We start from the raw sequence: 14,340 nt of genomic DNA, 5'->3' as shown, positions 1-14,340 counted from the left end.
TATATATATATATATATATATATACACACACACACTAAAGGTTAATATGGTCGAATGGTTTGAGATTTTGAAAACGGAATAGTTGGATAGCAGTAATTTCAAACCCATAATAATCGTTGTTTAAACCGACATAAGAAGATCTTGGTTCAACTTTATAATGCTTGGATGAAGTTGCTACAAAATGGAAAACTAATGCATTGGCCATCGATGGTCAACAACGCAGTAATCACAACTTGTATACCATATGACATTTACTAACTTCATAGAAAAGACGACACATGTAATAATATGCAAAGACATCCAACGTTTTACATGGTACAACGATTTTGAAACATGCTTAATGAGATGAGAGAAAACAAACATATGTCAGTTGTTCTTTTTGACAAAATCAATATTGTAACCTATAATAGGTCGCATTATAAAGTGGAACATTATAATTTTTTTTTTAACTATGAAGCTAAATTTTATGTTCATATGAATATCGATATTAGCAAAAGTTAAACAGAAAACAAAATTTGAAAAGGAAGCAGTTGTTTTACTAAATTCAACACAAACTTGATATGCATGGTATGTTATAGTTCAGTAAATCTATCAGAAAGCATACGTACTGATGTTGTCTTCAGCTGAAATATTCCTTCAGTTCTCTGAAATAAAACGAATCTATACAGTAACAGTTGTCAATAGTGATTTGACATGGTTTTAGAAAAAGAACAATTCATATACGCAAGCTTGCAATTCGTTTAACAATGAATCAATATAAATTAGCCATAAACTGAAAGTAAGATATGTATAAATGATTCTACAAATACTATTTACGGCAGATGAGCAACTTATAATGCAACTTGGTCGTTTCATCTCCAATAACTTAAATCAACATGTTAGTTTCCAGCTTACCACAAGATTAAAGGTCCGTTTGGTTTGTGAAATTATGAATTGGATTCCATTCTAATCATGTGTTTGGTTTAAAAGGAAGTCCAGAACTGAAATTCTACAAACATGAGATTGGGGTAGTTAGTATATCACGGGATTTGCTTTTATAAGTTATCTATAAAGAACGTAATTCAATTTCATTTCAAATCCTACAAACCAAATCCAAAACCTTCCACATAATCCAAATTCGTCAAACCAAATACCCTGAGGGTCCGTTTGATTTGCAGGATTGTTTTTGAAGGATTTGGACTGAAATGGATTTAAAATCATTGACGTGTTTAGTTTGTAGGATTTGAAATTATGAATAATTATAAGAATAATTGAATTACATTTTTTATTAATTGATTATTACAAAGCAAATGTTTTTTAACATTTTTTTTAAAACCTTAATGCATACAATCTTACGAAACCCCGTGAAATCCTGAGAACTCTCTAAGGATTTCAAAATCCTATGTTTGAATGATTTCAAATCTGGACAATCTAACAAACCAAACATGAGATTGAAATGAATGTGAAATGCAAATTCCCTAAATCCACTTCATTCTTGCAAATCAAACAGAACCTGATTTTATTGGTTTGGGATATATAATCATATGCAAGTTTTTTTTTGTTTTTTTTGCTTTCTTTGTTCCATAATTTTCAATTAATTGAGTTCACAACCTTCAAATTTGAATAGAAACTCATATACCATTTTTGCTCGTTGAATCAGAGTTGAGAGATCTTCTCATCCATTTACATGTCTAATCTGATGAGTTTCCCAGCTACAGGTTTGAGGACCAATTCAGTTTACGAGTTTAGGTTCTATTTACAAAAAGGTTTGGAGGTTATGTTGAAAAACTTATAACCGCAAGCGTAATTGGACTTGAAAGTTATGTGTTTGGAGTGTGAAGTCTCTATAGCATATGTCTTGAGTTTGCCCATCACTTCCAATGACATGAAATGCTAATAATTTGCTTAACATGATTGAATGTAAACTTTATTAGACCACATAAAGCGTAACATCACAGCGGTATTCGATACTTTGATTTATATCCCATAATATGCAAATGTTCCAAAAGCAATAAATAAACCGGTGCAACCACAACAAATAAATGCTTAAAACACAACAATACTGCAAAAACAAACCCACAGTCTTTCCCTTGATGTAGTGCACCCAGAGAAATCAACAAAAATCCCAATAGCAGCCCATTGTACTAAAAATGCACACGATGAACAATCAACAATCCAACCAAAGCCAAGATCAAAAACCTCTTGTTTAATTCCATGCTCCTGGTTAACTTATAAATCGAGTAAAACAAGAACATATTTGATGCAATCACACTAGAATTGAGGACATTGTAGAGGTCTGTGATGGTGGGATTCACGATAGAGGCAAAACAGATATAGGAAACACTCGAAATGAGCAAAGAAAGATGGGTAATCAAGGGGCCATGGACTGGTATCATTAGAGTAACAATGAGGTAAGGACAAGGTGTGGGTGAAGGCTAACCAGTTAAGATGGACTTCAAAATCAAGCTGATATAATCATTTCTGCAAGTCGACATGGGCACTTGGAGTTGGGTTGATGCATTGCAGATCAATGTGTTCTCCATTAAATTTAGCATGATTTTTATCATCTAAGGTGTATGCCTTACATAGTCTTGACTATTGAATCTAGTATGGACTGTGGTTTTGTATTCGAGTCTGTTTCAAATTACCAAAGAGGAATGTAGCAATATGGAACTGGAAATGCCACCAATAATCCCAGTAAACTGTGACCACAAGAAACCAACTCAGATCAAGTTTTTTGGTTAAGTTCAAATGATTTTTAAGTTTTTTTTGTTGATTTCTAAGTATTCTTTAAGTTTTTTGGTTGATTTGAGACATTTTTTCAGTTTTTTAGTTGATACCCCTTGTATTTTTAAATATCCAAGAACATTTCTCAAAGTTTAGCATGTGCATATCTTCGACTTGATCATGATGACAAACAAGATAAGTTATCAATAACTAGTTTGTACCATTTTATCATGAATTTCATACATGTTCCAAGCAAAAAATGGGGTTTTCTGATTTTATGACTTGGGTAAGATTGCTTAAATGCAATGTTTTTCAATATTTCATGTATTTTTGTGGTATAAATGTGTATATTTAGCAAATATAACATATTGAGACATTTACTTTAGCTCCCAGAAGAGTAATTTCTTACTTTGCTAGCTACTTGTATAATTTTCAATTTAGTATTTTTGATGCATAGTTTGTGTCAGTTGTCTTGTTAAGAAGCTATAACAGTTGATGACTTAGTAGCATAGCTCGCAAAAATAACCACATTCATATTTTGCAAGCTACATGAATCATATTAAACCCATATTTTTTTTTTCATTTGCCTATTTGTACAAAATGGTAAAGAGTCTCCCAACCTAGAGTAGCCAGGTGGTGAAGTAAAAGTACTCCTTGTTCATACATAGGCTTCTCTGGTACGAAATGAGTCACTTCAAATAGATTAACTGTTTGGCGTTGAATACGATTAATCTGTCATGGGCTACATGAGCCTCTGCTCAGCAACAATTGAACAAGTGGTTGAAGAATTCATCATTAGTCGGTTGAAGAACGTCTTACCATCACGCGTTAGTGACCAAAAGAAGATGTCTGAAAAAAAAGTTCATCAACAAACCGTAGTACAAACGATAAGATTTCTCTACGCTTTTAAGGTTCTGTGAAGATGTTTATTTATTTTGAAGTGTTATTATTTTATAGGTGAATTACATATTTTGTCCTTGAAGTTTGTTGGTTTCCACAAAATTGGTCCCTATAATTCTTTTATTATAGATTTGTCATCCGTACTTGCAAAAATCTCGGTGATTACATTTTTTTAGTTAAAATTAGTCAAATGATGGCCATTTTGCTCAATTTATCACATTTTTCTAAGTTTCTTTTCAAAAAATAAAAATAGTTATATTATATACACCTCCCACCATACAAGTATATGATCATCTTCACCCACATCGCATCAATACGTTTTTTTCTCCATCTCCTTCTCACAACTACTACCCCACCGACACCCATCTTCTCAGAGGCTGTTTGGTAGTTTTTGAATGGTTTGGTGCAAAATGATTATGCGATCAGAATGATTAAGAGACTCTCATGATATAGTGCAAAATAAAATTTAATTGTTGGGTAATTGTTTACAATGGAATTAGGGTGCTGAATGGTTAAGGGATGTCCATAATGCAAAACTATTCAGAGGATTTTAGAACCATTAAGAGACAGACTTTTTTTTGCCAAACAAGATTCAACTATTAACGATTCAGAGGCTGCCTCTTAATGGAACTATTAAGAGGTATACAAACAACCCCTCACCATGACTACCCCACACCACATGCAACCCACTACTTCTTCACCTGATACTGCTACGACCCAATGAACACCACCCCTTCCTTGTATGCTACTGCTACAATTAACACAGGGATTATTAAGACATCAATCTCTCCTCATCGTCGTAGTCTCCCTCTGCCATGCCCTTGTCTCCTCTGTTTGTGATCTAGGGTTGATGTTATCTTGTGGAAGAGGCAACAAAGAAAGGAAGAAGAAGGAGGTATATTTATTTTAGGGTTTGTTTTGATTTAATTCAGGCTTTAGTTTGGTTCGATCTAATTTTAACGTTTTCGATTTAGTTTTGGGTTTGATTTAATTTGGAGGTTTTTGTTCAATGATTTGGTGAAATGAACTCGATTTGTTTGTTCATCAGCTTCTTCGAAATGGTTATGCTTTTGTTTATGTTTCTCGTGGTGGTTGATGTTGGTGCATCTCTTTATGGTCATTAGCTCTTCGCAGGACAAGATGAACATAATATAGTTGTTTTCATAATAAAAAATAAGAACTAACTATTAAATGACCAAAATGCCCCCTTTTCATTTGGATTTAACGATCATTATCGAAAGGGACAAAACTTAAGATTTTTGCAAATGTGGAGGACTACTCTGTAATACAAGAATCGTAAGGACCAATTTCATTGAAACTAACAAATGTCAGGGACTAAAAGTGTAATTCACTCTTATTTAGATTATAGTGGTCGACAATATTCAAATTGTGGATATGGATATTGAAGACGTTTCCTGGTGCGAGGGAATCCCACATTCTTGGCGTAGATCATCGCAGAGCCGTTTGTGTGGCACATGAGCAACGCATTGACATCGGATATTTGAACGAGGTTCTTAGAGTTTTATATGATACGCTTGACGATTTCATTTTTTGAATTTTATTACTTTATAAATAATTAGTTAATTTTAAAATATAACAAGTATAATTTAATAAAAATTAAAAATAAACTTTTAAATTTTTTAAAAATGTTATTCTTTTCATCCAAAAATAAATGTTCACAATAAAAAAAGACATAATCTTAAAAAAAATATGTAATTATTATATTTTTTTAATTAATAAAAAGACAATTTTACGTTAACTTTATAACTAAAAGTATAATAAAAAAGTAAATATTTATCTTTCAAAATAAATATTTATCTTAAAATAAATTTAAATAATAATATAAATATTTATTTTGAAATGAATCTTGTTTATTCTTATATTAATTATAACTAAAAAGGTACTCGCGTAATGCAGCGAAATACATCTGAATTTTAATATTTTATTTTATTCTTTATCTTCATCGATGTTATAATATGGTCTCATGTGATTTAAAAAAACGATGATGTTTTTATTTTTAAATAAAATATAAATTTGAAAAAATTATAAGAATTTAACAAAACTATATAGATATTAGTATCAAATTAACAATTAAAAAATCCTATTTTTTGGGTAATTTTTAATTCATTTTTTTAATTATAATTCAATAACGAAGTACTTTATATTTAGTTAAATAATATAAATTTTTTATAAAGATAAATTATTTTGTTAAAATTCAATAACTATTTTAATTATATTTTAGATTTTTTATATTTTAAAATAAGATGTTTATTTTTTATTTGATTATCTTTATCTGCAGTTAGTTACACGAATTCAAAACATGAAGCTTTAATAGGTTGTACTTATACATAATTTACTTGTAATCTTGAATTTTAAGTAATATGCATTAATACACTATACTTTATAAAAAAATAATTTTTAAGAATTTTTATTAAATATTTTATAATATAATATAGATTAAATGTCAACACTACACTCATAAGGTATATAGAGAGATATTCTATCCGGTTTTCTTCGCTAATGACGTGGATTTTAAAATAAAATAAAAAATCTGGTAGTTGCAAGCTGTAAAAAATAAAAATTGACAGTTTTGACGAGCAATCACGATCTTCCCGGAATTGCGTACCTTTCGTTGCTATCTGTGTTGCCAAAATCCTCTATATGGCCGCCGAAGCTCCACTCAGCAATTGACGAGGGTTTTGGGGTTTATGCTTTCAATTTTCAGGCCGATTATCGTTATAATCGCTTAATCAATCGTCTTTCTTTCACAAGGAGGGTCCCCTGAGTTGATTAGAGCAAACCCTTGTTGTATCTCTGCTGATGAAGAAGTTGGAAGCTGAAGATTTTGTTAATTTGGTCGTTGCTCTCAAGGTTTCTCCACCTACATGGCCAAGTCTAGTTGCTGGTGTCTTTGTTTTTATCAGTCTAACCCTTTCAATTTACCTGCTGTTCGAGCATCTATCTGCTTACAAGAATCCCGAGGTATCTCTATTCAGTCAACTCATCTATAACTTTGCGATTTTTCAGCTTTGAGTTGTACGGCCTTTTTGGAATTTGGGTGGATCATCATGTGAACCTTTTTGAACTAAAGATGTTCATGTAGTCGTCTGCACTAAGTAAAACAGAAAACTCAAATTAAAACTTGAAATTGATTTGCTGGATGATCTGCTTTTATGTGTAATTGATTTCAATCTGATGTTTGATTGTTGTTATTTGGTCAACAGGAACAGAAATTTTTGTTCGGCATTATACTCATGGCACCTTGTTATGCCGTTGAATCAGTAAGCAATGACTGAAGTATTTTCAATAAAAGCTTCGTTACTATCGTGTTTAGATATCTTTGTGTTTAGAAATATTGGTTTGCTGAATTCATCTTTGTGACATTATTAGTCTTGCATACCATTAAGAAAAGGGTGTGGGTGTGAGAAAAGGGTATTCTAAAAATGATGCTGCTCCATACAGCAGTGGAACACAAGGGGGTGGGGGCAGGGGTGGGATGGGGCAGGTTGCCACGAGAGCGGGAGTTAAAAAAGTCTTCTTTCTCGACAGTTTTTGACAGGGGGCACTTCCCCCTCCCCTTACTAAGTAGGTCCGCCTATTTGTTGTCTTGAAATTTGTTAACGTTTGGAAATAATGCCGAACGTTTGATCATGCAATGGTCATTTAGTGCTCAGCCTTTGGGAAATCTTGAATTGTTTTATGGAGCTTGATTGGGGAAGTGCCTTGAGAATGACTTGGTTAACTGTTAGCTCTTATCACCAGACTGGGTTACAAACAGCCAAACCATGACCATATAGTATTTGGCGCATATGTAAGACAGCCGTATATTTTGTCTTTTTTTTTTTTGTGTGTTCCTAATTATCATTGTCTATAAGAACGTTGTGCATTATGCATGAGTGACAAATGATCAAATAGATAGTTCAGGTTTATGTGAAAAGACAGCAGATCTTGCTCATCAGTTGTCACTTATGCTGATCAACATAAATTAGATATTTGATGAGAAAACTAGGATGTTGATCACACAGAGATGTTTTGTCACAGTAAAGGCATGGAGTCCACAGAGTAGAATGTGAAAGATGAACATGTGTAGTGTGTATGCATGGGATGTCCATGGGACAACCAAGAAAAGAAACAAAAAAGAAATAAAAGAAAACGTAAGTACAGAACGGACTGTTGCAATTGGTCTTGACTCTTGATCGATCCAAGCTGGTATAATATGATATGTCCAATCTATAAAGCCATTACCAGGTAGAGAAAAGAAATCAAAGTTGTAAGCGAAACAATGCATAACCCTACTAGAACCTTGATGAATCTAGAAATATTCCATTTCTAACCATATTATTGGTTCCCCCTACATTTGTTGCCTTGACATTTGTTCAGAACAAGCATCAATTGAAGGGAGGATGAACAAAGTCAGTTTCCATAATGGTTAAGCACTAGTTATATCGATGGTAAGGAACACTCATTCAACTTCCTATCAAATAAATGTAAAACAATAATGATATATAGAATTATAATTGAAACACTTAGATGTCATATAGCTATATCGGCTTCTATAAGAAAAGTGTGGATTTGACCTATGTGACCTATATTCTCAGAAACCCCTCCCATAAAATCCAACTCAATGAACGAGATTGTTTCTATGTTCATGCACAAAATGGTCAGCTGTAGCAACCTGTTCTTTTTATTTGTTTTATTTTAAGTACAACGAATAAGAAAGTCTACAGAAACAATAGACACAATAACCAACACAATTGGTTAATTCATGTGAGAAAGCTAGGTTTCTTATCTTTACATGTATGTGTGGAGGCTTAGATTCATGCCATTCCAATTTGCTTCACTTCATCTTCAATTATAGGTGGTTCTAACCTTAAAAGAGAAAGATGAAGAGTTGAGACATTGGAAGACCGTAGGCTAGGTATTTTAATTTGGCAATATGGTGAAGAATAGGAAAGAAGAGCTTAAAATTATGATTTGAATCAAAAAGTGATTTTGATGTAGCCGATACAAAAGAATAGCATTTTAATCCAGCTCAGCAACCTTGTTGGATTTCTTAGAAACAGTTACCTTATTTTGATTGCATCTATTTTTGCTGAAAATGAATTCTAACAATCAATTCTAAGTTCTTTATGGAAAGGCAATCAAAATAGGTTTCTCATTTTTGATGTAATTATCTTATTTGATATTAAGATTGGAGTCATGTTGTACACACTATAATTAGAACTTATTTTTGCAGTTTATGTCGCTGTTGAATCCATCAATTAGTGTTGATATTGGGATTCTGCGAGATTGCTATGAAGCTTTTGCAATGTATTGCTTTGGAAGATATCTTGTCGCATGTTTGGGTATGTTTCTTCTGACTTGGTTAAAGAAACTAGTAACCTTGACTATGATAGTATGATGGTTGACATTTTATACCCGAGGCAACCTCTTGCTTGTTTACCATCTTCCAAAACCCACCCCTTCCCCATGTGCATGGCTCCTTCCTGTATAGATTGTCTTAATTTTTTTGGAGAGTTGGGGGACATAAATTTCGTTAGCATTTTATCTTTGGTTTATAAGGAAATAACTTCCACCTTAAGAAGTTCAAATTCACATTAGAATTTTTTCCTAAATGGCATCTACTATCTCTGATAATCGTATGTTTAAATCACAATCTTGTGTTTGAATTATTGCTTTTATACATGTGGGGTGAAATAGAGATGCATAAATGTAGGTGACAGTAAAAACAAAAAAAGGTTCCATGCTTTCCGTTGTTCCTTTACTTTGGGCTGAACCTTCATGTTTCACTTTTCTTTTTCAGCTTGTAATTTTTTTATTCAGAAAGTAAAAAAAGATACATAGCTGTAAAGCTTCTATTGCCTAAGTTTTAGTAGAATAGGTGAGTCGGAGGTGGGAGGGGTGGATGTTCAATGGACTACTTGATATTAAACCTTTGCAGATATAATCAACTGCTCCCTCAAGTGTTAACACTCGGCAATAGATACAAAAATCAGATCATCATGGCAGAATAACTTTCTTCTGATATTAATAACACAGTTTGTATGTTAGATTTAGTTAACAAATTACATATAACAGCCTCAATTAATAATTTGCAACTGTGAGCATTATAGTAATTATGTAACATAAAAATAAAAGGGAACAAGAGTAGGAGATCAGTATCAGAAACAGAGGATGCTGAGTGGTACGAGATCTCGAGTCACCTGCTCCATATTATGGGCTTTTGATTCATTGAAAACCTTATGACAATGTTTTGTTTCTAGAACATAAGCTCTCAAGCAGTTCACAGCTGGTCATGGGGCATAATGCTCACTTGTATCATTTAAGTTCTGTTTAGGTCTTTATTTTTGCTTGTTCAATTATGTTCTTATGGTGGTGATGGATTTTCTTTACCTTCTGTAAGGGGGTGAGAACAGGACAATTGAGTTTCTAGAGAGGGAAGGGCGTGCGGGATCGAAAACCCCCCTACTAGAGCAAAGTTCTGAACATGGAACCGTTAAGCATCTATTTCCAATGAATCTCTTCTTAAAACCATGGCGATTGGGTCAGAGGGTTTATCTAATCATCAAAATTGGAATTGTACAGTATGTAAGTTCGCTCATGAAGAAAAACATATCTGCTCATTCCAGATGTAAACTATTTCTTTTGTTTTCTTAAGTAGAGATGTTCTCCATTTTTTTCATCTCATTGTTGATGAGAAACACATTGATTCCTTCGACAGATGATCATAAAGGCTGTTACAGCTGTTCTAGCAGTGATTCTTGAAGCCTTTGATGTATATTGTGAAGGAGACTTCAAATGGGGGTGTGGGTAAGATATTACCTACTGTCTGCTTTGATTTATTGGCATATATTTTTGTTACTTACGATATTTATGGTATTTGTTATCTTGACGGGCAACAGCTTCTTTTGTTTTGTACCTGTATTCTATATTTCTATAGTGGGCCAACTGCAATTTCTTCGATAGGTAACCTTAGTAATTACTGATTGGCCAGGGGTAGTTGGTTTCTAGGTGGCAATGGTGGTGGATTAGATTTGGGTGGGTTTTTGATGGTTAACCTCCTCTCTTTCATTCGCATACACACATTTTCCAGTTATTTTGAGGTTGATAATTTCACTTTTGCCTTTACATGTGGCAATTATTAATGCTCATGATGGTCATTCACAATTTCTCATAATACTGGGTGGGTTTGTACTGTAATTTATTAATATTCCTTTGCTTATAACGGCTTACCTTGCTTGGTATAGTAAGACAACTATACAGTATGGATTTTGCAATTTCACCATGACATGCTTGGGAGCACTCGGATAAAATCTTGACAATTTATGGGAACAGTTTTTGTGTTAATCTATGAAGTGTCAAGGTTTTTATCTCTATACTAAAAAATAAGTAATAGTGATGGGAAGTGAGATGAACATCAAATGGTCATATTCTGTTTTTGCTTTAACTTTTTGTTGTCACCTTCTTTGTCACCGCGTGCCAAATGGATTATAAACCGAAGAGTTTACTAACGTCTCTTCTTCAACTTGTTTGAATGTGTAGGTACCCTTACATGGCTGTTGTTTTAAATTTCAGTCAGTCATGGGCTCTCTATTGCTTAGTTATGTTTTATGAAATCACGGCGGATGAGCTGGCACATATTCACCCACTGGCCAAGTTTTTAACATTTAAGTCGATTGTATTTTTGACCTGGTGGCAAGGTGTGGCTATCGCCCTTCTCTATTCCTTTGGGTTAGTCAGAAGCCCAATAGCTCAGACATTACAATTCAAATCAAGCATCCAGGATTTCATTATCTGCATTGAGGTGATTTTCTTTGATGACATCTAGTTTCTGCTGTCATTATTTTTTGATCACTTACCATAGTAGGACTGGATGCTCAGTGGAAATGGTCTTTCACACTTCATGGGTGCTCCACGTTTCTTGCATTATTTATGACTCTCCATCCGTGATGGAAGGTCTAGTTTGCTATGTGTTTTATGGTATTCAGAATTTGGAGATATATCATAATGTTTGTTTGCTATTGTTCTGCTGTCTTGGATTTGATGGACCACATTTTGTGGTCAATCAATATGCGTTATTTTTCTTTCCTTTCTTATTTCTCTGTTTTAATTAATTCTTTTGCTCTTTACTTTTTAGGGCTGCAAACGATTATCCTTTTAATATGCGACATATTAGCCCTAAAAGGCCGTGGGATAAAAAAGTTTGCTGTGTAGGAGATGAACTTGAACTGCATTGATAAACTTGAAGCCTCCTTTACACTAAGGTGGTGCTTTACCACTAGTGTGACAGCCTTGGTCATAGTGAACCCTTAACCCAACGAACTGGGGTTTATTCTGAAAAATCATTTAAAGTTATCATGCTCACTGCTAACAAAGACCGAAATGGAAAGATACGATAAATGAATCATCAGACTAACATTCAAAAGTAAATTCAGTAAGGTGCATAATATATATATATATATATATATATATATATATATATATATTTATGGGCCGTCATTCTTTCACATAAATACTTAGAATTTATCGTAAATCATCTTCATGGTCTCATTTACACATCCATGAAGTACATAAGTTACTACACACTACAAGCAGACTGTGCTTCCAATCTTCTTGCCCATGCACTTGCACTTTCTCTGAATTAAACTGACAATGCTTGTTAAAGACAGAGTAGGGTGTAAACAGTTGCAAAAGAAATTGATCTAGAGACTGGGATGGTGATCCATATGAAAAGCACCTAAAATTGATATGGGTATGAAAATTACTGTTGATGAATGTAAATATTAAAAGTGAACTTTATTGTGTAATCAGATAACTGGAAACGAACTAATATGTCTATGTATTCAAATGCATTTATAAACACCAAAAAACCTGAAGAATGGAAGTAAAAATAAGAAAATGAACTATTATACAAATACAAATGCACAACTTCTACTCCATCCATACTTGGTTACATTCTCCTAATTCCCAATTACCCTTCCTTCCCCTATAATGTTCGTTGTTACTATTTATTTCCCTGTGATAGAAATGTCGTTGCTGAAGCTCTCATGTTAAATTTTAAGCTTAACATGTCTTTGTATTAATCCAGAACAGATGGGCATTGCTTCTGTGGTTCACCTATATGTCTTCCCCTCAAAACCATACGAGCTAATGGGCGATCTTTTTAGGGGAAACGTTTCTGTTCTTGGAGACTATGCATCTATCGACTGTCCTATAGACCCTGACGAGGTTAGGGATAGTGAGCGCCCTACGAAATTACGTCTCCCCCAACCTGATAATGATGTCAAGAGTAAAACTGCCATTAGAGAAAGTGTCCGTGACGTTTTTGTTGGTGGTGGCGAATACGTAAGTGTTCTTTATCTCTTGCTAATTTTATACGATTTGTTTATGGCATGTGAATTTTGTTACATATATAGTAGCGGTATTAATCTATGTTTCGCAATAATTAAGTAGTTTTCTTTCATTTCAATGTCCAATAGGCTTGCCCCCCAATTAAGCTTATTGATGTTTATTTATATTTGTGGTACCTTGATACACAGATTGTTAATGATTTGAGGTTCACAATGACCCAAGCCGTAGAACCTGTAGAGAAGGGGTTCACAAGATTTAACGAGAAACTTCATAAGATCTCGGAAAACATAAAGAGCAAAAAGGGTAGGAGAAGCAAGGACGATAGTTGCATCATCAAGACTTCACCGACAAAGAGAGTGATACGTGGAATCGATGATCCCCTTTTGAATGGAAGCTTTAGTGACAGTGGAGCCACCAAGAAAAAGAGGCATCGTCGGAAATCAGGTTACACGAGTGGAGAAAGTGGTGGGGAGAGCAGCAGCAGCGACCAAATGTACCAGATTCATGGGCGTAGATGGGTTACAAAGGAATAGCTGGTCGGATAAAGAAAACTCGAGTGGTTTTTATATCTTGTAACTCCGTGCGTGAAAGCTCCTCGATGTCATTCTCGTACATGAAGATGGAAGAGAGCCTTTTCCGACGGTAAGAATGAAGTGATTGTTGATAATATATATTTTGCTTGATGATATGGTTTATGGAAGGAAGGGAGGGAGGGAGGGAGGGAGGGAGGGGGTACAACCCTGCTTTATGTATAAACACATTCTCTGCCCTTTCGAATTGTTAGATTGTCACCATAAGCACTTGAATACAAATGAATTCGATGAATATAACGACTTACCGTTATTTGTTTTCCTTACTCTTTTCACGAGCCGGGGGTTTTCTTGGAAATATCATCGAGACAAAAGTAACATTTGTAGGTACAGGTTCAAGCGAGAACACTGATTACTTAAGAAAACAAGAAAGTTGTCGTTAATGTATAAAATCATATATGATTCATGTGATGGGTTGCATTTGAATCTCTCTCTCTCTCTCTCTCTCTCTCTCTATATATATATATATATATATATATATATATATATATATACTAGAAGCGTACTCGCATAATACAGCGAGATACATTGTGATTTTAATATTTTATTTTATTCTTTATCTCAGTCGATGTTATAATATTACTTTATGTGATTTTGAGAAAGCGATGATGTTTTTATTTTTGAATAAAAAATATGTTTGAAGATATCATAAAAATTTGACAAAAATATATCGATATTAGTATCAAATTAACTATTTGAAATTTCTCATTTTTTGTGTAATTTTTTAATTTAATTTTTTATAATTTAATTTATATACAATAACGAAGTAATTTATATTTGGTTTAATAATATA

General features: G+C 33.5%; 1 protein-coding gene across 3 annotated transcripts; it reads left to right on the top strand.

The window, feature by feature from the left end:
- Positions 1-6,266: 6,266 nt before the first annotated feature.
- Positions 6,267-13,657, top strand: LOC112523665 (protein LAZ1-like). Of its 3 annotated transcripts, none has more exons than XR_003070295.1 (8): positions 6,267-6,588; positions 6,831-6,887; positions 8,843-8,951; positions 10,010-10,194; positions 10,328-10,416; positions 11,149-11,410; positions 12,774-12,951; positions 13,146-13,657. XR_003070295.1 is itself a non-coding variant. In XM_025133351.1 (8 exons), exons 1-8 carry the CDS (start codon positions 6,427-6,429, stop codon positions 13,488-13,490), a joined length of 1,461 nt encoding a protein of 486 aa, XP_024989119.1. In that variant the 5' UTR covers positions 6,267-6,426; the 3' UTR covers positions 13,491-13,657. The 3 variants fall into 3 exon arrangements, 1 of the variants encoding a protein (XP_024989119.1); XR_003070294.1 differs by having other exon boundaries at positions 12,695-12,951; positions 13,146-13,363; XM_025133351.1 differs by having other exon boundaries at positions 12,700-12,951.
- Positions 13,658-14,340: the final 683 nt, after the last annotated feature.

Source organism: Cynara cardunculus, assembly GCF_001531365.2.
Source record: "Cynara cardunculus var. scolymus isolate 2C chromosome LG 12, CcrdV1, whole genome shotgun sequence".
Taxonomy (NCBI): Eukaryota; Viridiplantae; Streptophyta; class Magnoliopsida; order Asterales; family Asteraceae; genus Cynara; species Cynara cardunculus.
This window is presented reverse-complemented; position numbering and strand designations above follow the sequence as displayed.